General features: G+C 40.6%; 1 protein-coding gene across 1 annotated transcript in view; it reads right to left on the bottom strand.

The window, feature by feature from the left end:
* DHX33 (DEAH-box helicase 33) overlaps window positions 1–23,613 on the bottom strand; it is a 380,923-nt gene that overhangs the window by 300,971 nt on the left and 56,339 nt on the right. The window contains exon 3 of the mRNA XM_044054042.1: window positions 5,490–5,717. Coding sequence (XP_043909977.1) covers window positions 5,490–5,717 — 228 coding nt within the window. The remainder of the gene's footprint in view (window positions 1–5,489; window positions 5,718–23,613) is intronic.

The raw sequence follows: 23,613 nt of genomic DNA, 5'->3' as shown, positions 1-23,613 counted from the left end.
ATACACACATGGGCACCATGCAGGCTGGGAATGGGCATATATAAATTTGCGGTTTACTGTGTGTTGTAGACAATGCCAGATATCTCTTATGACAGAAGACTCTGAAACACCGACTTCTGTAACTGTCAAACCATGCAGGAAATGTCCTATAATACAGTCCAAATAAACCCAAACCAAATAACGGTGAAATGGTAATCTGGACTACTGAATGAATATTTCTGATATTCAGACATCTCTATAGAAGCACAGCAATATAGTCTGGATATATGCATCAAGACATCTGTTTTCGTGCCATGCTTTAAAAACATAGAATTGTGTAAACAAATGGAGAAACAAAGAAACATCATGACAGGGACAGCCATACAAGCTGCAGAAGGAGATGGTGGCGAGTCATGGAACGGCACTCAGTAGCAAAGCTACATTCAACACAGACGTGGGTGCAATACCTTGCAGCAGCAGTAAAGAGATGCAATATGCTTCACAACTATGTGCTATGGCACAGGTTGAAGAGATACATGCAGCATCACACCCAAGCTATGCAGGGCAATGCAAGAATAGCCACTATCATTTGTAAACAGGGGAACACAGTGACTGATAACTGCAACACTGTACTGAAAGGCAGGGCCATGAGAGATAAACACAGCAGCCATGAACTTTGAGAGGCTGTAGGGAGTCAGGGACTGCATCCTCAAATGATGGAGTTGGGCTGCCATGATGCGAGTGCAGATTATGTTCACTACACTGGCTTGCAGTGTCAGAGCTGGATCCAGTCCGTGGCAGGAAAGGGGCAGAACTATATGACTGTGCAGATGTACCCTCAGGAAAAGTCCCATGTGTTCAGCCTGATAAGCAATGCTGTCCATGACCACAGATGGCAGGTTGTGTGCCAACTGGTGACAATGATACTGCAACATCCATGGTCTGTATAGTCTGACATGGGAGGACCTACACCCGACCACCTTGCATCTGGACCCTCCAGAGGACAAAACCCACATGACCTGCAAAAACAGAAAGGATGTTACTTGCAATGTCTCCCATGGACACAACTATAGAGACATCATTTGCCACCTGTGACCTCACCAATAATGTTGTCATTCTGTAGCTACACTATAGATGACAGTGTAGCTGATGCATGTCCTCCCATAAGCCACACAGCATACACACCACCTACAAAATGTGATGCTCAGCAGCATTCTGTGCTTGAATCACTGACATCCATATCCACTGCTTGACTCAGAGTGTTTGCCTGTGTCCTGGACTCATAACAGTGCTGCATACTCATGCACATTTCCTGGGGTGGGTATACTCACTTCAGAGGCAGTGAGCATGTCAGATGCTAAGTGGGCTTGGACACAACTGGTGCCCAAGTGGAACTCTCAGGTACAGATGTGTGTCATGTCCAGTAAGGATGTGTGCTCGGTCACTACCTCTACATGGGCCACTCTTTACATAAAGCTTCCCATGCAAAGAATATGCCAAGGTGACTAAATACTGCAGCCTTACATCTGTCTCCTCCCTCAAGATCCTATCTGGTCTTGCAAGCTCTTAATAACAAAAAGTCATCTGTGGCCAGTGGGAACACTGACATGATTCACACAATTCTGTAATCAAACTTGATGGCAGAAATGATAACAGGTATGACAGAATTCATCTTCAAATGGAAGATGTAATAATCTTACTCAGAATGGTCTTAAATCTGGCCAGTTAACAATCTACATCCAATAGTAGTACACCTTCTGACACTCAAAAGAGTTTCTTTCTAGAAAATAGACCAAGCACAGTGAGCTACCAAACATTTCCTGCACATTTTATGGTGCTGCGGTAGCGTTGTCGCCTCACAGTAAGACGCTGTCCAGTTCAATTATCAGCTAGAGCGTCTTCTGCGTGGAGACATGCGTGAATGGGCATACCTTCGTTGAAGGTTGTGCGTCAGGGCTGGCAACTCGGCACGTAAAAATCAACTACCAATCATTAGCTGACCGGAGTTCCGCTGTGGCGACCCCTAACCGGGAAAAGCCGAAAGATACAACAACTGGGTTAGAACACTGATCAGAGATGATCATTTTCAGGTTCAACCTGGCAACAACAATAGCAGACAAATACATATATAAACATATACAGACAAAAGTAAACAAATGTATACAACTGAACCTAACATAGGCAAGCAAATGGTTTGAGAATGCTTCGTATACAACCTTAGTTACGTACCACACAAGTTATTACAATATCTACAGTTCTTGACTGGAGAGTACAGGATGGAGAATGCAGTGAAGTAGAAAGAGTAGGTGTAGGTATAGTGGGCAAAAGGAGGCTATAAAAGTGTTCAGTGTGTGAACTCTCATGTGATTCCACTGCATATATAGACTTTAAATTAAAAAAATTAATTTTTATTTTATCTCTGAATGGAATTTGAGGTATGTAGTAATGGATTTCAGGTAGTGTGGTAATGATTCCTGTGTTTTGGGGCTAGCAGAGAAAAGGCGCGATCAACACAGTGAAGCTTGTTCTGTTAGTTTTGATAGCAAGGGACAGAGGGAGGAAGAAAAGGATCTACTGTCAAAAAGGATGATACTTGTAAGTAAATCCTCCTGCAAAAAAAGATAAAAGAATTTATGTTAATTAGAGTACAGTATAGAGATGCTAGTTGTAAGATGTGCTTGAATTTGACTGGGAGCAACACAGGTTTTGATAGAAAGATGCAGCAATATATTTTTGACAGGAGATAGTCATGAATCTACATATGTTTGTTTGAGGTGGTTTGCAGGGATGCCACATTCTTTTTCAGGGTTGATGCCACCACAGGAAGACTACATTCTAACTGGGTAAGCAATGTATATTTAGCTTTTGTAATTCTCTGTATGTTGACAAAAGGAAGTGGGAGATCTCTAGAAAACACAAGGTACTAGTTTGTTTGTCTGTTGTATATGGTGTTGAAAGTTTAATGAAGGGTTTAATCAAATGTCTAGGTTTCTGTAATGCTGTATTGTTTTTAGAATGTTTGGCCAGTTTTTGTAAGTTTGAAAGAGCATAGCTTTGGTTTTCCTGGTGTTTAGTTCTAAGCTGTAGTCCTTCAGACACTGTAATAGGAAGTTAATGTCCTTTCCAGGTTGCTTTTCAGAAATGAGGATGAGAAGTTAGATCTGTACATGATCATACTGTCAAAGTACAACAGGAAAGACATGTGGGGTAGGTCTGTGGGGATTACCAATGAATAAGGAGAATAAAACAGGATAAGACTGATCCTTGTGATATGCCTTTTTTAGAAAACAGATAATGGAAATGAGATCATCCTGTATATACTTTAAACTACTTCTGGTTAGAAATATTTTAAACTATTGAGTGGCTGTGGGGCCTATTCCAACAGTAGCCAAGGATTTCAGTAGGGCAGAGTATGTGTGGTCAGGGTATATTAAAGCAGTCATGGTGTTTCTGTCTGTCCAAAGAATCCATGTTTATGATGAGATAACCTTGAGCACATTCTAGTACAGTAAAAAAAAATTGATTGTAAATGCGTTTCTCAAACACTTTGCCAAGTGTAAGGAGTGTTGAAAGTGGGGGACAGCAAATTAATTTTTCAAATTCTTAGCAAAGTGTGTGCAGAACTGACACTCTGACAGTCATTACAATGCCTTGTCTTGGGAGTGGGGTTAACTATTTTGACTTTCCATTGTTTGAGCCTACAGCTTTTATTGAGGCACGTGCTACAAATGTAGGTATGTAGTTGCAGGATGTAGTCTACGTAAAACAAAAATAAACATGAGTACAGTCCACCAGCACCAAATGGCACATGGGGGGAGGGGTTTAGCACCTTTTGGTTTGCTTATTTATTTTTAAAAAAAAAGGTAGTGCATGTAGGGACCATTCATTTGCAATACTGAAAATGTCTTGCACCAATGCTATGATAGTAGAGAGCGAGGTGAATTATTTCATAAAGTCAGTAGGATTTAAGGTGCCAGATGAGATGGAAATGCTGTTTTTATTTAGGGTGTCGTTTTGGAAGGGTATCTCCTTGACATCTGATTAACCAGTATGCAACATATTTTTAAGGTTATTTTCAAATGAATTCTATGATCACTGTACAGTTTGTTTTATATCACCTAGTTGCCTTTTTAGCAAAGTTTCTAAGTATGACTGCCTCATTTTCTGCGTTACTAAATATTTCCGCTGACTCTGTGCTTTACCCTCTTAACCTGTAGAAGGCTCCAAGATATTTGGTTAGCCTTATTATTTTGGTTAGGTTTAACTAGTCTGAAAATTACAGGATGTACTTGTTTTGCGGTTTGATTAAGATGTTATGACAAATATGTCAATAACATCAGGGTCATCTTCAACTAGCAGAGGGGTCCACCATATTTAAATTCATTATGAAGGTATTTGATATAGCACAGCATTTTGGGGTGGAAGGACATTACAGTGGGAGAATCTCTGTTAAGGAATTTAATGATTAAGGTTTCTGGGCAGTGATCACTAATGAAGGATGGCAGTACCGGGAGACCGGCGATTATGCTAGGGTTGTTCCCGATAATTAAAAGTTTGGACAAAGGTGAGTTAAGCCATGGTTTGAAAGGGAGTCTTAAACATAGTGATTCTTTTGGATTACGAAGTTGGTTATTTACATGATGTCATGTATAAGCATACTGAATTTGGACAGACAGCAGAAGTCACAGAACATTTTGCGCTATATTTTGAGAAGTAATAGTTAATATAAGTTGATTGTTTACTGGGAAAGAAAACTCCTCTTCCCATCTAGTGACCTGGTCTGGTGTTGAAGTTGTAGCAGCAGCCAGGGAAGTGACAGCTTACGTTAAGTGTAGCTTTTTTTAACACACTTCCAGTACTTAGCAGGACAAGTGTAATCGTGAAAGAAGTAATAGTGTGAGTGTTACTACTGTAATCAGAAGTTGTGGAGAGTGGCCTGAAATTTGAAAGATTGTAATTATGAACCAGGAGAATGCTCAGGAGTTGGGCAAGTTGCACACCAAACCTCAGACATTTTATGACAGAGAGAGTATTGGTTGGTTGCATATTATTATTCATAATATGAATGTGATGGTGGGAATGTGGGCGGGGGGGTGCTGGAATATTTGTGGTGTAAATGCAAAGTGGAAGAGGGAAGTGCTTATTAATAGCTGCTGGGATATATGGAGGAGAAAGATTTCATGTGAAAGGAGTAGATGAATAGGTTGGAATTTTGTGGGATTTGTCTTCAGAACAAAAGCATACGATGAAAATAGGAATATTGTTATCTTAATATTTGTCACGTCAGTGATGTGCTGTAAGTGAAATTCTGCTTGGTGGAGGTCATTATGCAATACAGGAAGGCTTTTTTTTCTATTTATGTAATTCCTTGGAGTGTGTAGGAGGAAGTAAAGGTCACTGTGGAACAGAATGTATTTTAAGTCAACATATGTAGGGTTGTGTTGAGCAACAGATTTGTGGTGTACAGTTTCAGACAATCATAGGCAAAACTACTAATTACTTATACTTACTTTTAAGGGTGGTTTATCCAGATCTTTGCGCTTCCTTTGTGCGGCCTTTACAACTCCAAACAGAACATCAGTGTGGACTGTTCTTTCATGAGCTTCATCTAAGATGACAACACTGTATCTGCGAAGAAGGGGATCTCCAATGGCCTCCCTCAGAAGCATACCATCTGTAAGGAACTTAATTTTGGTCTCATCAGATGTAGCATCTTCAAATCGTACAGTGTACCCAACCTGGTCAATTGGCAAGGTAAACAACATACAGGTAAAACAACAGAACCCAATTACAAAATGCAAACCATCACCAGTGCAGCATCATTTTCTCTACTGTTGTCTAGTGCTCATTCAAATGCAGCTATTAGTCTCTTAAGAGCAACCACCTCCACCCATACAATTCTTAACCCTAAAATAAAGGCTCAAAATAACAAAAAAAATATGGAAGAAAACCTAGGGATTATATGGTCTGAATAAACTGGTATCTGGAACATAAATCTATGCCTTGCAACTATTTTGTTTCTATATCCTGAATGTAAAAATATCAAACCATAAAATGCTAAACAAAAACTGCAAAAATAAAAGTATAAAAAAATGAAAACTGCAAAGCCTGAACAATCTCAAATGTTATACAAATTAAAATACAATACTGTCAGAAGCAGAGTGCACTTATATATGAGGGGCATGTCCCCTGCAGACATAAACAGGATTCTGTCCCTTACCAGCGCTTAATCTGTTGTAATTCAGAATGTTGCATAATATCAGAGAGAAGAAATATTTGTTTTTTTTTCCCCAGAAACCAAGTTTTTCCCTTCATCCAACACTACAACCTTGGCATGAGAACAAAAAAAGTTAGGGGAGGTAAGGAAGGAAGATGCACCACGCCTTCCAAAGTGAAATTTGATAATTTGCTTCTGATTTACTATACTTTTGTGAAAATAAAATAAAGTAGATACATACACATATGACGACAGAATGTAAAAGAAAAATACAAGTGCTGCAAACTCACTTTATTAAAAAGTGCTTCTGGTGCTTCTGCATGAATGTTTCAAAGGAAGTGGCATCATCAGAAACTGTACAACATACAATAATTACATTAAAGACACCAATTAAAATGAGAGATCAAATGAGCAATTCACAAGGAAACAATGGACGGACATATACAGGACTCCCAAATATGCAAAAAAGTCTAGAAGAAGATTTAGGATTTTTGCGTGTAGTGTTTGCATAGGTATTTTCATGCCCCAAGTAGACTTCAAATAATTTTTCCTCAGGTAGATCGCAAATGTTGGGAGGTGTGATGGGGTGGAAAAAGGTAACTGGGAACATGTTTTGGGAGTGGAATGAGCTGGCAGACTTTAAAAATTCCCTGCTGTTAGAATACTGGGTGAACAAATGGATGTAACTAAGGATTTTTTTTTTTGAGCTGGGATACAAGGTCTGAATTGTCTAGGCATAAGGCCTTGTTAAGTTAATTCTGGTGGCTGCCAAAAAAGCAGCTACTAGAAAATGGAAATCAAAGTCTAAATTAACTGTATTTGAAGTATCAAATATTGTAAGAAAGATAATGTAAGACAGAACTGGAAGTGGGAGCTTTAGAAAAGGGTAGGAACAAATTACATAGAAAAAATGGAAAATATGGAAACGATACATAATAATGTAATGGAGGAGGTGTGAGGTTTAAGAGAAGGCAGGAATTGATCAATTTATGTAATGTTTGATTGATGATAACTATACAAAAGAATACATGTGATGTATAATGTTTGTAACTGGGAGCATGTTAATATGGTTTGTTTTCTTTTATATAAATGTATGTTTTCCTAGGTTTTAAGTAATAATTCAATGTTGTTGTGTCTTTCAGCTTATCCCGGTTAGGGGTCGCCACAGTGGAACTCCGGTCCGCTAATGATTGGCAGTAGATTTTTACATGCAGAGTTGCCAGCTGTGATGCACAACCTTCAACTAAGGTACGCCCATTCACCCATGTCTCCACACACAAGACGCTCTAGCTGAGAATCGAACAGGACAACGTCCATCTGTGAGGCGACAACGCTACCGCAGCACCACCACCGCTAAGTAATAACTCAATAAAAGTGTTAAAAAATTATATAAAAAAACAATTAAAATTAGTACAGAGTAACTAATAAATCAAACAATCAAATACATTAAATTAATCTCCCTATTAAGACTAGTGGGAATTAAAGTCTCACACTTTAAAGTACATACATATTCTTTATATAATAATCTAGTATTTATCAAATGATTTGCTGCTGGTTTCATTTGCACTTATAACAATATTGTTTCCAATAATGTTAGGATTTAGATAGAAACCACAAACTCTAAAAGTAACTAAAAAAAAAAAAAAAAACACTAGGACAGTGAAAAAGAAAGCAAACTTTAATTAGACACTCTAGTGCCTCGGCTAAAACACCCTTAAAGGAGTAAAAACACAAAATAACATCATACCATATATATCCAAGTAAATAACGCCAATTAAACAATACTGCAATTAATCTATTAAAAATACTAAAATTAAATAAGAACTCTCCAATCACATTCATTGTTCAGACCACAGGGGAACAAGGTGTTGAACTTCAATATAAATAAAGACTGCTTAAATAATTTATTTTTAAAAACCACATCAGTGGTATATTTAAATTTCACTTTCTCAAGAATGGTAGATTTTAAACCTACAGGATCCAAATTATAGTATTTGCTAAAATGCTGTGCCACAGGACTTTCCATTTTATTTTGTTGAATACATCGAACATATTCCTCCAGCCTCAGCGTAAACTTCCTCTTGCTCTCTCCAATAAGAAAAGATTACATGGATATTTTAAAGTATAAACACCTACAGTATTACAATTGTATTTGTCAACCACATATTGACATGAACAACAATCACATGGAAATGTACCCAAAGCTGCCAGTGTTAAATAAAAAGCATTATGGGGCATAGAAAAAACATTGTGAACTACAAAATCCTTCAGGGTCCTACCACATTTATAAAAAATATAAGGCACATTAAACAAAATACTTGACAGATCCTTAGATTTCAGTACGAAATCCCAATAATATTTAACCAAATAAATTACTTGCTCACTAGAAACATTAAAAGTAGTTACAAATACACACTGTAGAACCAAAAGGCAAAAAGCAAACTACAAAATGTGAAAAGTCTGGCAGATCAGGTTCCAACAAGCACAAAATCCAAAGCATGATGATGTAAAGCAAAGGTTTTTAAATGTAGAAAAATATAAAAGATGCAAGCGCTTTCATTTAAAACAGTGTAAACTTCTTCAGACAAAGCTGTAGGACAACGCAAACATTTAAATAATACAGAGATGCATCTAATTGAGCACAGGGAAACAACTAGCACAAACCTGACTTAAAAATTAACTATTTAGTCTCACAATTCATACTGTTGAATGTGTGTTAAAGGAGTGCCTTCTGTGTGGAGTCTGCATGTCCTCCCCCGCGGTAGAGTGGTGTTCGAAAGACATGCGTGAATGGGCATGCCTTCGTTGAAGGTTGGGTGTAGGGCTGGCACCTCGGCACCATAAAAATCGACTGCCAACCATTAGCAGACCGGAGTTCCCCTAACTGGGAAAAGCCGAAAGAAAAACAACAACATGTTTAAACCAAAACCTTGTCAAATAAGAATGTTGTTTTGACACTCTAAAATTCCAGTGTTTACACTTTTAAACTTAATGTTTGTGAAGGTGTTATTAGCAACCTACTCTAAAGAACAATCAAAAAGCAATTTTCTTTCTTTCCAGGGCCTTAAGCTTTAAGACAGGAGAGATAGAAGTCCTGTCATTAATGCCAAGCCATTTATCTGCATGCAGCAAAATCTGCCATCTAAGTTCCTTTAGTTCTAACTGTGCCCCCCAAGGCTTTTTTTTTTATCACTAATGTCAACATGGTCTATGGCCATGAACTTAAAATTGTGGTCTGTATTCTCATGAATGTGCCTAGCTAGAGCATTATTTAAGTTGATCATCCTTATGGCGTATTCATGCTCATAAATCCTACTGGCAAACGTTCTCTCTGTTTTTCCTACATAGAAAACAGAACAGCGGTCACATAAAGCAATATAGACCACTGCCTTTGAAGAACAATTATATCTTTACTTGATGTTATATTCAATGTTATTTACAAATGCACCTTTTTCCTAGTGTTTGTATCCACATTAAAAAAATTATTACAAACATTTCTATTCCCAAGCTGCAATGCCTGTTTATTACAAACAGTATTATCTAAAAGTAACTGCGGTGGTGGTGCTGCGGTAGCGTTGTCGCCTCACAGTAAGACGTTGTCCTGTTCGATTCTCAGCTAAAGCGTCTTCTGTGTGGAGACATGCGTGAATGGGCGTACCTTTGCTCTAGGTTGTGCGTCAGGGCCGGCAACTCGGCAATGTAAAAATCTATTGCCAATCATTAGCGGACCGGAGTTCCGATGTGGCGACCCCTAACCGGGAAAAGCCGAAAGACAACAACAATAACAACATTATCTAAAAGTACATTCTCATTAATAACTTTATTCACAGCATCTTCCTCCAAATATCCATCATAACCCCCCTGGAAATAAACACTGATGTAGTCCTACTCACTTCCTGCTTGAAATCCAACTCATTATTACAGAGCCTTCTCAACCTCACAAATTCACCATACAGAAGAGTAGATAACAGATGTGGAGGGTGGCAACTCCATCTAAAAAGAAACTGACCCCCATCATCGAACTTTCTATGTACAGAAGTTCTTAACTGTCCATTCATTTCAACAGATTAATTAATATCTAAAAAAGAAATAGTTTTACCATACTGTACACCATCAAATAAAAGAAAACAAACTGATTGGCCTGTAAAAAAAAAAAATCAAAACATTCCTGAACACAGTTAATACCACCTTTACATACAAAATTAAATCAATATATTGAAAATACCCAACATATTGATTAAAGACAAAATGAGAAAAATGTTCATTTTCAAATAAACCCATTACTAAATGTTCATACATCAAGGCAAAAGACGCCCCATAGCAGTACTCCAATAAACATAAAATAATTGTTTGTTAAACAAAAATGAAGCATCTTGATACTATAATTAAATAACGGAGTGTGACCTAAAAAGAAATATAAAGCTTCAAATACCCACAATGTGTCTAATGTTGGTAGAAAGGCTCTTAACATCCAATGTAACAAAAAATGTATCAGGAGTCCATTCCGCATCAGAAATTTTATCCAGAAAATCCTTAGTGTCTTTACTGAAGGAAGAAAGTATCAAAACATACGAATAAAGAAACTCATGAAGAAAAAGACCCAAATTATACAAAAAAGATTTACAAGGAGAAACAACAGGTCATCCCGGGGGGATTAACATATTTTTATGTATTTTAGGAAGACAGTTAAAATAACCAAGATCACAATCAGGCACTCACAGTTTTTTCTACAAATCCAACTTAGAAAAATACACCAATGTGTATCCTTTAGTCAACAAATCAGCATATTTAACCATAGCTGCCTTACAAACATGAAAATGAACTACTTCATAAACTTTATCATCTTTTACATGATCATAACACATTCAAAAATACTGAAGAGAATTCATCACCACTATCTTGTTCTCCTAGTCAGAAAAAGGTGTATTTTGTAACTACTTTTAATGTTTTAGTAAGCAAGTTATTTCTTTGGTTCAAAGGTAGGTACTAGGCTATTGGCCCTAGGGCCTATATAAGCCTAGCCAAAAAATGTACCCTGGCTTTCGCCACCCAAGAAAATTTTTTTCATGTGCCCCTGTCTAGCAGAGCCACAGAAGTGATCCCTGAGGTGAATTTCCCATTTCCCATCCAATCATCAAGATTTTTCTTGAAGAGTGCTAATGAGGAGCTCTGTTTGACATAGATAGGTAGTCTGTTCCAGAGTATGGGAAGTCTCTGGGACAGGAATCTATCCCGCCAGCATGTTCTGTTTATTGTGGTGACAAGGTTTAGGTCCCTAGAGCTTGGAGGGATTGGGATTTCTTTAAGTGGAGCATGTCCAACAGCTCTGGGTTTGACATAGCTTTGTATGTTAGGCAGAGATCGCCCCTGAGTAGGCGATATGCGATGGAGTAAAGCTGTAGTTTTTTGAGACGGTCTGCGTAGGGAATCTGTTTGAGGCCAGTAATCCTCTTTGTGAGGTATTTCTGTGGTCTTTCAGTTGTTGTAGATGTCTTGTGAGGTACATACCAAAAGGGGCGTTGTACTCTATAATGGGTCTAATGAGTGATGAGTAGAGGGGAACAATGACCTCTTTTTTTCTGGATGAGAATCCTTTTGTGATGAGATGAGCCACGTAGAAGGATTTCCTGACCACTGTGGCAATGTGATTATCAAAGGAGAGACTACTGTCCACCTGTGTCCCAAGGTCTCTTATTACATTTTCGGAATTAAGTAGACTACCAGCTATGTGGCAGTTCATGGGTACAGAGTTTTTACCTAAGGGGATGACAATACACTTTTTGGCACTGAGCTTCAGGCCATGGCTTTGACACCAGGTATCTGTCTCAGTGAGGCCCTTTTGCAGTTTGTCCACATTGTTAGGAGTTTCGATTATGGCTCCTAGTTTGCAGTCATCTGCAAACTTTGTTAGCCAAAGATCATCTGTGTTAGCTTGCACTTCAGAGAAGTGGATACCAAACAGGAGAGGACCCGGGACTGAATCCTGTCGTACTCCACTTGTCACTGGTCTGAAGTCGGATTTGGAATCAATTACTTTCACAGTGTGGGTTCTGTCCGTGAGCCAGTTGGCAACCCATCTTGTGACATAGGGATTTATACCTAGTTTAGTGAGCTTATCTATAATTCCAGAGGGGGGGATGGTGTCGAAAGCCTTGGCGAGATCTAGATAAGCTGTGTGAACCATTTTACCCTCATCTATGGCTTTGGTGACTGCTTCAAAGAAGTCAATCAGGTTTAGGAGACATGATCTGCCTTTTACAAATCCAAACTGGGTAGGGTCCAGAGTTTGGAGATTACCAATGTCTTTGTTTATGAGTTCCACGGCCTTGCAGACCAGGCTCAGACTAATGGGGCGGTAGTTCCCGGGGTCCGTCGTGGCTCCCCCTTTGTGGAGTGGAATAACTGTTGCGGTGCACCATTCAGTGGGTACAAAGCCTGAGGTGAGGCTATGATTGAACATGGTACTTGGGTAGGGTGCCAGTTCATTCTGTAGTTCGTGTAGAACACAGCCTGGGATATTGTCAGGTCCCATGGATTGCATTCTTCCGGTACAGAGATGGGCCCTCTAGGGGGTGAGAGCGGGGTAAAGTTAGCACTGAACCTATCTGCTAGGATGTTGGCAATATCAGTTGGTTCTGTATATTTAGTGCCATTGTGCTATAACTCAGAGCAGATATGAGTGTTCCCATTGAGATTCTTGACATAGCTATAGAATGCTTTGTGGTTGTCTTTAGAGTCAGTGGCAATTTTGTTTTCGTAACTAGCTTTGGAGGATTTTATGAGGGATCTCAGCTTCTTACTGAGGTTGACCAGGGAGTTCCTCCAGTCATGGGATTTTACTCTTTTTTGCAACAGTTTCTTTCTTCTATTGTAGAGTTTGTTTATGGCAGAGGACCACCAGATTGGCTTACTTTTTTCTGGAAGATAACATCTTGGTTCTATTAGGGATAGCATGATCCATGCGCTCGTGTAAGTGCTTATAAAATGAATTTGTGTAGGATTCAGCAGTCATACCTCTATTGTCCGTCTGCATGGGTGTCCTGAAGTTTGCCACTTCTGTCTTAAGAAGTGTGAATTTGGCTTTGGATAAGTTTTTTACGATGGTTTCCCTAATTGGGGGTGGGGGTGGGATGTGGATATCTAGGCTGATTAGCTTGTGGTCGGATCTGACCAACGAGGAATTGGCCTCTGGTGTGGAACACCGGTTTCCCATGTTGGTAATGACCAGGTCTAGGATATTGCTGTCCCCGGTGGGAGTGTGAATAAGTTGATCAAAGGCGTTGGAATTTATGAATTCTAGAAAACGTTGAGCAAAAGAGTTTTCCCAGTTAATGGTGGGGTAGTTGAAATCGCCTATTATTAGGGTGTTGGGTTGTACCTTAATACTTTCCAGTGTATCAAGAAATGAGGAGTGGGAATCCTGGGGCATGGTGGGGGGTCTGTAGCAAGCTACAATTTGGATTGTGGTCTTGCCCAGAGTTAGCTGCACTTGGATAATCTCGGATGCATTATGCTGTGCAACTAGCCTGGAGGTGTGGATATCCTTAATGAATATGGACACGCCCCCGCCTTTAGTGCTTTGTTTTGGGTTAGGTGGCCGAAAGGTGTGGTATGAATTGTAGCCTGGTAATGCAGGGGTGCTCTCTGGAGCTTTGAACCAGGTCTCTGTTATGCTTTAAAACTTTCAATACGTTTGGATCTGGTGATGACAACTAATATGTGTGCAATCCCACAATCACCATCCTATATGTATCGTCTATTTCAAGGAAGCTCATGCCTCCTTCAAATCATGGGTCATATAATATTGGCAAACGCTGTTTTTTGTATATCACTGAGTGGGCATGAAGCAATTTCCTTGTTTTCCTGTTAAGCATATCCAGCTATTTTGTGGCCAGTCAGTCACCCCAAAGCTGTAAGTAAAAACAGGATGTTTAAATTGATTTATAACTTGAACTTTATTCCAAGATGTCAAAGTAGTTTTCAGTACTAATTTCAGTCTTCTAAAATACTTCTTACTGAGCTTTATTCTCATTTTTATGCTGTTTCAAGATATTTGTACATTCCTTCTTGTTTCAAATCTTTATCATCATATTCTTCCCTAAGTTTTTCTGTTTTCTCAAGTCTTCAGTTTTTTTCCTTCAAATGTTGCTTTTGCACATTTGCCGAGACTAAATGACATTCCTATGTCATCTGAGAAGGTGTTCACAACTGGTAGATGTTCTTCCAGGTGTTTATCTGATGAGCTATACAGTTTTAGGTCATCCACAAAAAGTAGATGAGATTTCCAATAACTTGATGACTTTCTTGAAGTCAGACTGAATCCATGACCTAGACTGCTGAGTAAATAGCTTAATGGATTGAAAGTAAGATAAAATGGTAATGGTGACAAAGAATCACCTTGAAATATTCCATACTGTATCTTCACATCCTGGATAGCAATTTGTTCTTTTTTGGGGTTCAGATGCAAAGTGATATCTTATTTTCTATACTAACTACAATACAATTAACCAGTGTGTGATGTATTGCGTACATCTATAAGTATTCTATAATCCAGGAATGAGGAATACTATCAAATACATTTTTGTAATCTATCCATGTCATATTGAGGTACCTGTTCTTTTTACAGGTCTCCATTATGGCTTTAACAAAAGATGATCTTTTATTCCAAATGAATTTCTATTATTTTAATTCTGTTCTATTTCCATAACTGAATTTTTATCTAAATGACTGTATACTTTGTCTACATCAGTTCCTGTATAGAATGTATACGTTATTGGGAGACAGGTTATTGGTCAATAGTTAGGGTGATCCACAGGGTCACTTTTAAGTATGAGTATGGTTTTCCCCATTGTCAGAAGTCTAAATCTCAAAATGCACGCACTCGAGGCCCTTCTCAGTATGGAGAACATCGATGTCTGTGCTGTAACTGAAACCTGGTTCAAGGCTCCTGAGAGCACCCCGGCACTATTAGGTTTTACCTCATATCATGCGTTCCGGCCCCAAAACCCGGACCACACCACAAAAGGAGGGGGTGTATCCATATTCATAAAGGATACCCACACCTCCAGGTTGGTGGCAACGCATCTAAGCCGGAAACCATCCAGGTGCAACTAACCATAGGCAAAACTGCTCTACAAATTGTAGCATGCTACAGGCCACCCTCTCAAACTCAGGAACCCCACACAGCCTTCCTGAAGACACTGGAGGGTATAAATGTATCTCCAAACACCATCATATTGGGTGACTTCAACTACCGAATATAGACTGGGAACATTACTCAAGCCCTAACTTTCTAGCCCAACGGTTCCTGGAGTTCATAAATTCAAATGCCATGGAACAGCTAGTCACTGTTCCCACGAGAGGAGAAAATATACTAGATCTCATTGTCACAAACATGGGGACAAAATGCTCCACACCGGAAGTATATCCCTCATTGGTGAGATCTGATCATAAACTAATCTCACTGGAAATCCACATCCCGCCCCCACCCCCAACAAAAAAGACCATAGTGAAGAACTTCTCTAAAGCAAACTTCACACTACTCAAGACTGGTGTGGTATCCTTCAAGGCCCCTGAGCCAGTGGAAACCACAACCCAAGCTGCGGAAGCCCTTACAAATGCCTTCTATGGACACCTCCAGGACTGCATGGATCAGGCAATCCCAAATAAAACCAAGACTCTTTCCACAAAGGGCAAACATCCAGTCTGGTGGACCCCAGCCATTAACAAACTTTACAATAAGAGGAGAAAGATATTACATGATAGAACAAAATCCATAAAAGGGAAGTCACCCCTGATCATTATTAGTAAAAAATACGAGCACTCATAAAATCAACTAAGGCCAATTTTGAGAGAAAAATTGCCATGGATTCAAAGGACAATCATAAGGCCTTTTTCAGCTATGTTAGGAACCTGGGTGGAAACTCCCAGATATGCTCAGAATTAGTCCAAAATGATACAAAATCACTGAACCCACAGACATTGCCAACATACTGGCAGACAGGTTCAGTGCAAACTTCACCCCTCTCCCCTAAAGGAGAGATAACTATCCCAGCCGAGTGTAGCCTCCCAGACATCTCAAATGCGCAGGTGAAAGCTGCTCTCTCTAAAGCTAAAAACACAGCATCAATGGGACCGGATGGTGTCCCCGGCTGTGTGCTACACGAGCTAAATGAGGAATTAAACCCGCACATAAGGCAGCTGTTTAATCTCAGCCTTACCACAGGATACGTGCCCAAGGAGTGGCGTGACGGCAACTGTTGTCCCACTCCACAAAGGCGCCTCACGGACCCTGGTAATTACCGCCCCATAAGCTTAACAAGTCTAGTCTGCAAAGCTATGGAGAGGATCATAATGGAGCTCATAAACAAAGATATAGGGGACTTGCAGACATTGGACCCGACCCAGTTTGGCTTTGTCAAGGGAAGATCATGCCTTTTGAACTTGGTCGACTTCTTGAAACAGTCACCAAGGCCATTGATGAGGGAAAGGCAGTCCATACAGCCTACCTTGACCTTGCAAGGCTTTCGACACAATACCCCACTCGGGTATTGTAGAAAAACTTACCAGCTTAAATGTAAACCCATATGTCACAAGATGGGTTGCAAACTGGCTTAAGGACAGAACCCACAGGGTTAGAGTTGCTGGCGCTGTGTCAGACTCCAAGCCGGTCACAAGTGGTGTCCCACAGGGCTCGGTCCTTGGCCCCCTATTGTTTGGCATCTACTTCTCAGAAGTACAGGCCAACATAGGAGGACTTTGGCTGACAAAGTTTGCAGACGACTGCAAACTGGGCCATAGTGGAAAGTGCATCAGACACGGATATCCTTCAGAAGGGACTCACGGAAACAGATAGCTGGTGCCAGAGCCATGGCCTGAAGTTAAACGCAAAAAAATTTATATTCATACCCTTCGGGAAAAACAAGGTAACCCCAAGCTACCATATAGGTGGCAATCCACTAAGCACAGAAGAGGTTATCAGGGACCTGGGGACCCAGGTTGACAGTGGCCTTTCTTTTGACACTCACATTGCTAAAGTGGTTAGAAAGACCTTCTACATTGCCCACCTGATCATGAAGGGATTCACATCCAGATCTAGTGAGGTTATTGTTCCCCTGTACTCTTCACTTATCAGACCAATGATCGAGTACAATGCCCCATTCGGGATGTATCTCACCCGACATCTGCAGCAATTGGAGAGACCCCAAAAGTTCCTCACCAAAAGGATAAAGGGACTCCAAAATCTGTCATATGCTGCCAGATTGAAGAAACTCCAGCTCTATTCAGTCGCATACCGTCTGCTCAGAGGTGACATGTGCCTGACATACAAGGCCATGTCCAACCCGAATTAATGGACATGCTCCACCTCAAAAAATCCAAATCCACCAAAACCACTAGAGCAAGCGACTTAAACCTTAGCACGGATATAAATAGGACGTGCTGGAGGGATAGATTTATCACTCAGAGACTCCCTATGCTGTGGAATAAAATCCCGGTCCATGTGAGGCAGAGCACCTCGCTGACTCTGTTCAAGAGAAATCTAGACCTGTGGATGGGAGATCGTAGGTTTACCCCGGGAATCATCTCTGTGTCACTGCTGGACAGAGGCACAACAAACTAATGGGCACAGTATTTTTTCATATAAGGGGTGGCGTAAGCCACAAAAATTTGGGCTAGGCTTATAAATGCCTTAGGGCAGATAGCCTAGTATAAACCTATGAACCTATGAACCTATGAGCCAGTCCAGTATCATTTCAGGGTGTGCATATAAGCAGTGTTTACTCAAGATAAAATCACAGTGTAAAGATGTTTTCCAATTGGAAATCTTTCTTAACTTGATCTCAGTAGCAGATATTTCATCCCGATCAATACCTTCTATAACAGAGTCTTCTTAATTGTCCTTTTATTTATTTTATCCACCCAACCGCTTTATTTTGCTCACCTGAGTCCTCACAGATATTTCTCTAAAATACTTTAATGTCTTTTATTCTAGAGGTATCTCAACCATTGCTGTTTTCTTTCTTTGTGTCATCTCTAAACTGTTCATTTTGCATCATTTCTTGATATTTCTCAGTGCATCTCCTAAGTGTTTCAGCCTGCACAGAGATTTTTAGTTCATAGGTAGGTACTAGGCTATTGGCCCAAGGGCCTACGTAAGCTTAGCCAACAAGGTTCCCTGGCTTATGGCACCCAAGAAAGTTATTTTCCTGTGCCACTGTCGAGCAGAGACACAGAAGTGATCCCCAGGGTGTATTTCCTATTTCCCATCCACTGATCAAGATTTTTCTTGAAGAGTGCTAATGAAGAACTTTGCTTGACATAGATGGATAGCCTGTTCCAGAGTATGGGAAGTCTCTGGGACAGGAATCGATCCCTCCAGCATGTCCTGTTTATTGTGGTGACAAGGTTTAGGTCCCTACAGCGTGTAGCTTGGAGGGATTGGGATTTCTTAAGGTGTAGCATGTCCAACAGCTCTGGGTTTGACATAGCTTTATATGTTAGGCAGAGATCACCTCAGAGTAGGCAACATGCTACGGAGTAAAGCTGGAGCTTTTTGAGGCGGTCAGTGTAGGGCATTTGTTTGAGGCCAGTAATCCTCTTTGTGAGGTACTTCTGTGGCCTTTCCAACTGCTGCAGATATCTTATGAGGTACATTCCAAAAGGGGCGTTGTACTTTATAATGGGTCTAATGAGTGTCGAGTAGAGGGGAACAATGACCTCTTTTTTCCTGGATGAGAACCTTTTTATGATGAAGTGTGCCATGTAGAAGGCCTTCCTGACTACTGTGGCGATGTGACTATCAAAGGAGAGACTACTGCCCACCTGGGTCCCAAGGTCTTATCACACATTCGGTGTTAAGTAGATTGCTGCCTGTGTTGTAGTTCATGGGTACAGAGTTTTTACCAAAGGGGATGACACTGCACTTTTTGGCATTGAGCTTGAGGCCATGGCTCTGACACCAGGCATCTGTCTCAGTGAGGCCCTTCTGTGGGATGTCCACATCATTTGGGGACTTGACTATGGCTCCTAGTTTGCAGTCATCTGCGAACTTCGCTAGCCAGAGGCCTTCTGTGTTAGCCTGTACTTCAGAGAAGTAGATACCAAACAGGAGAGGTCCCAGGATGGAACCCTGTGGTACTCCACTTGTCACTGCTTTGAGGTCATATTTGGAGTCTGCAACTTTTACAGTGTGGGTTCTGTCAGTGAGCCAGTTGGCAACCCATCTTGTGATGTAGGGATTTGTACCTAGTTTAGTGAGTTTAGCTATAATTCCAGAATGGGGGATGGTGTCGAAAGCCTTGGCGAGGTCAAGATAGACTGTATGAGAACCACCTTATTCTCATCTACGGCTTTGGTGACTGCCTCAAAGAAGTCGATCAGGTTCAGGAGGCATGATCTGCCTTTCACAAACCCGAACAGGGTGGGATCCAGAGTTTTGAGGTTACCAATGTCTTTGTTTAGGAGTTCCATGATGATACGTTCCATGGCCTTGCAGGATAATAGGTCGATAGTTCTCGGGATCACTGGTGGCTCCCCCTTTGTGGAGTGGGATAACGTTTACTGTGCGCCATTCAGTGGGCACAAAGCCTGATGCGAGGCTATTACTGAACATGGTGCTTAAGTGGGGAGCCAGTTCATTCTGAAGTTTGTGTAAAACACAGCCTGGGATGTTGTCCGGTCCCATGGATGCTGTGTTTTCGGCTTTAGAGAGTGCAACTTTTACCTGTGTAGTTGTGATTACAAGGACTCTGCATTCTTCCTGTATACATATGGGCCCTTTAGGGGGTGAGGGGAGGGGGGGTAAAGGTAGCACTGAACCTATCTGCCAGGATGTTGGCAATATCAGTTGGTTCTGTAATTTTCATGCCTTTGTGCTGTAACTCAGAGCAGATCTGGGTGTTGCCATTGAGATACTTGACATAGCTATAGAATGCTTTGTGGTTGTCCTTAGAATTAGTGGTGATTTTGTTTTCGTAGCTAACTTTGGAGAATTTAATAAGGGATTTCAGCTTCTTACTGAGGCTGGCCAGACAGCTCCTCCACTCATGGAATTTTACTCTCTTTTGCAACAGTTTCTTCCTTCTGTTGTACAGTTTGTTTATGGCAGGGGACCACCAGATTGGCTTCCTTTTTTTGGAGGATAGCATGATCCATGCACTCATGTAAGTTCTTATAGAGTGCATTTCTGTAGGATTCAGCAGTCGTAACTGTATTGTCCATCTGCATGGGTGTCATGAAGTTCACCACTTCTGTCTTAAGAAGCATGAATTTGGCTTTGGAGACATTATTTACAGTGGTTTCCTTAATGGGGGTGGGGAAGGGCCGTGGATATCAAGGGTGATTAGCTTATGGTCGGATCGGACCAACGAGGAGTTGACTTCAGGTGTGGAACACTGGTCACTCATGTTGGTAACAACTAGGTCTAGGATATTGTTGCCCTTGGTGGGGGTGTAGATAAGTTGATCCAGGGCATTGGAGTTTATGAATTCCAGAAAGCGTTGAGCTAAGGAGTTGGTACACAAGTAGTTTTCCCAGTTAATGGTGGGGTAGTTGAAGTCGCCCATTATTAGGGTGTTTGGTTGAACTCTAATATTTTCCAGTACATCAAGAAAAGAGGAGTGGCAATCCTGGGGCATGGTGGGGGATCTGTAGCAACATACAATTTGGATTGCAGTTTTGCCCAGAGTTATTTGCACTTGGATAACCTTGGATGCATTATGCTGAGCAACTAGCCTGGAGGTGTGGATATCCTTAATGAATATTGACACACATCTGCCTTTGGTGTTTCAGTCCAGGTTACATGGCTGAAAAGTGTGGTATGAGTTACAGCTTGGTAGTGCCAAAGAGAACTCGGAGATCACACTACAGTGGGGAAAGGGCAAATATTATAATTTGTGCATAGAAGCAAACCAGCACATAGTTCTGACTAAGATTACTCTATGGCAGGGATAAGGAAATTTGCTCTTTCCTACTGTAGTACAAGCTCGGAGTTGGTATATATATAATTAGCGTGTGTGTGTGTGTGTGTGTGTGTGTGTGTGTGTGTGTGTGTGTGTGTGTGTGGAGGAGGGCACAGTCTCCCACATGAGCAGAGCTCCATGAATGGCCCTCTAATATGTACCTCCTGCTGTTTTGTCTGTGTGGGCCAACTACGAGTCCTCAGTAAGACATTTTTTGATGCTATGCCTGTTCGTTAAAATGGACGGTGATAGTACGCTGCCAAAGAACAGCTCTTCAAGCAATGTACTATTTGACCATTAGACACAGATACACTGAGAACAAGGCTTTCAGAATCTGGTCTAAGCTACTTACCTTAGTGTAAGGCCCATCTACAAAGCAGGCTTAATCTGGGAGACAGGTTCCAAAAGATTTACTTCTCTGTGTAAGTGACTTACTCTGAAATATTACTTTGGAGTAAGTCACTCACCCCAAGAGAAAGTCTTTTCCCTTGTCTCCTGCTGCAAACCGTCCTAGCTCTAACCATCTCCCTCTGAAGCAATGAAGAGATCAGATGCAAGTTGCAATGACTATGTGTGTCAAAATACTTGAATACACCACTCGACTTACCAAATAATCTCTAGACTGCACCTTACCCTACAAAGTAGCAAATAATAAAATATCCATAAAGTCTATATAACGGTTATTCAAACTACTAGTAAAACATACAATTTACTTTTGACATGAAGATAACATAAAAAGTAGACACAAAATCTTTATCCCTTTTTCATAACAGAACCAAGTCAATGTATAGAAAAAAATTAGTAACATGATCAGAATAAAAATTTTGAACTATAATTGCATTCTCTCCCAACCTAACCTATCATAACATTAACAGAAGCTAGGACAAAAGTGGTCTCCATGTCAGTACCTGAAATTTGAAGATAAATTTGACTACTAAATTTAAAATATACAAATATATATCCAACAAAAAAAAAACTGTAAGCTCAATTATACTAGTAGACATGGAACAATCGGCTAAAAAAACAACAGTGCCTCCAAACCATACTTGTGTTTAATGCTGGTATATAAGCTCTGAACATCCATATAGTCAGTCAACCAATACATATCCAATGACCATGAGATATTGTGATTCATTTCTTCTTCTTTCGGCTTTTTCCCGATTAGGGGTCACCACAGCGGATCACCTGTCCGCTCATGATTGGCAGTGGAGTTTTACGGTGTCGAGTTGCCAGCCCAGCGCCCAACCTTCCACAGAAGACACACACATGCACACACTCGCACCTAGGGCCAATTTAGAATGTCCAATCCACCTACAGCATGTCTTTGGGATGTGGGAGGAAACCGGTGCACCTGGAGGAAACCCACGCGACCACAAGGAGAACATGCAGACTCCGCACAGAAGGCACCCCCCAGCCAGGAATCAAACCGGAGAACCTCTTGCTGTGAGGCGGCAACGCTAACCGCTGCACCACCGTGGCCACCCAAATATTGTGATTCATCACGCCAATCAAATGAACCTCTAGTGTAACCACATTATCAGCCAGTCTTCTAACAATACTGTGATTGGTCTTTAATTCATTAAGAGTTTGCCAGTCTCTTTTAGATTATAATTTGTATAAAGATGAGGTAAATTAAACTGTTTAAAAGCATTTTCAGGTTCCAAATTAATCATGGTAGAAAAACATTTGACATATCATTTCTAAATGGAAATATACAATTACTCATCATTTCTATGAAATGAGCATACAAAGAAGCACAGGTATTAATAAAATCATGTCTCTTTCCCAAATCGGGTAAAGAAAAAAATTAGCTGTATTAGACAACTTGAAAGAAAATAAATCAGTTTTTATATGAAGTTACCCAGCCACTGGGGATGCACAAGCCAGTGCATTTCTTTGTGCTGGTCCCAAGCCTGGATAAATGGAGAGGGTTACGTCAGGAAGGGCATCCGGTGTAAAACTTTTGCCAAATGACATATGCGGACAACAACAAAGATTTCCATACTGGATTGGTCGAGGCCAGGGTTAACTATGACCGTGTTGGTGGAAATTGGGCTACTGTTGGCTGAAGGAGAAAAAGAGGAGGAAGGTATGCCTGAAGGCAGGTGTTTAAGAGAGATGGCAGTGGAGTTTTTAACCAGATTGGATAATGAAATCTTGGAAAGTGAGAGGATGCCTGAGGAGTGGATAAGTCTTTTGGTACTGATTGTTAAGAGTAAGGGTGATGTGCAGAGCTGAAGTAACTACAGAGGGATAAAATTGATCAGTCACAGCATGAAGTTATGGGAAAGAGTAGTGGAAGCTAGGTTAAGAAGGGAGATGATGAGTGATGATTAGTGAGCAGTAGTATGGTTTCATGGAGGGAAAGAGCACTACAGATGCGATGTTTGCTCTAATAGTGTTGATGAGAAGTAGAGAGAAGGTCAAAAGGATTTGCATTGCGTCTTTGTGGACTTA

Source organism: Protopterus annectens, chromosome 13.part0, assembly GCF_019279795.1.
Source record: "Protopterus annectens isolate FY-2018-M chromosome 13.part0, PAN1.0, whole genome shotgun sequence".
NCBI classification, from domain to species: Eukaryota; Metazoa; Chordata; order Ceratodontiformes; family Protopteridae; genus Protopterus; species Protopterus annectens.
The sequence above is the reverse complement of the archived record's forward strand: the minus strand, read 5'-3'. Positions and strand labels throughout refer to the sequence as shown.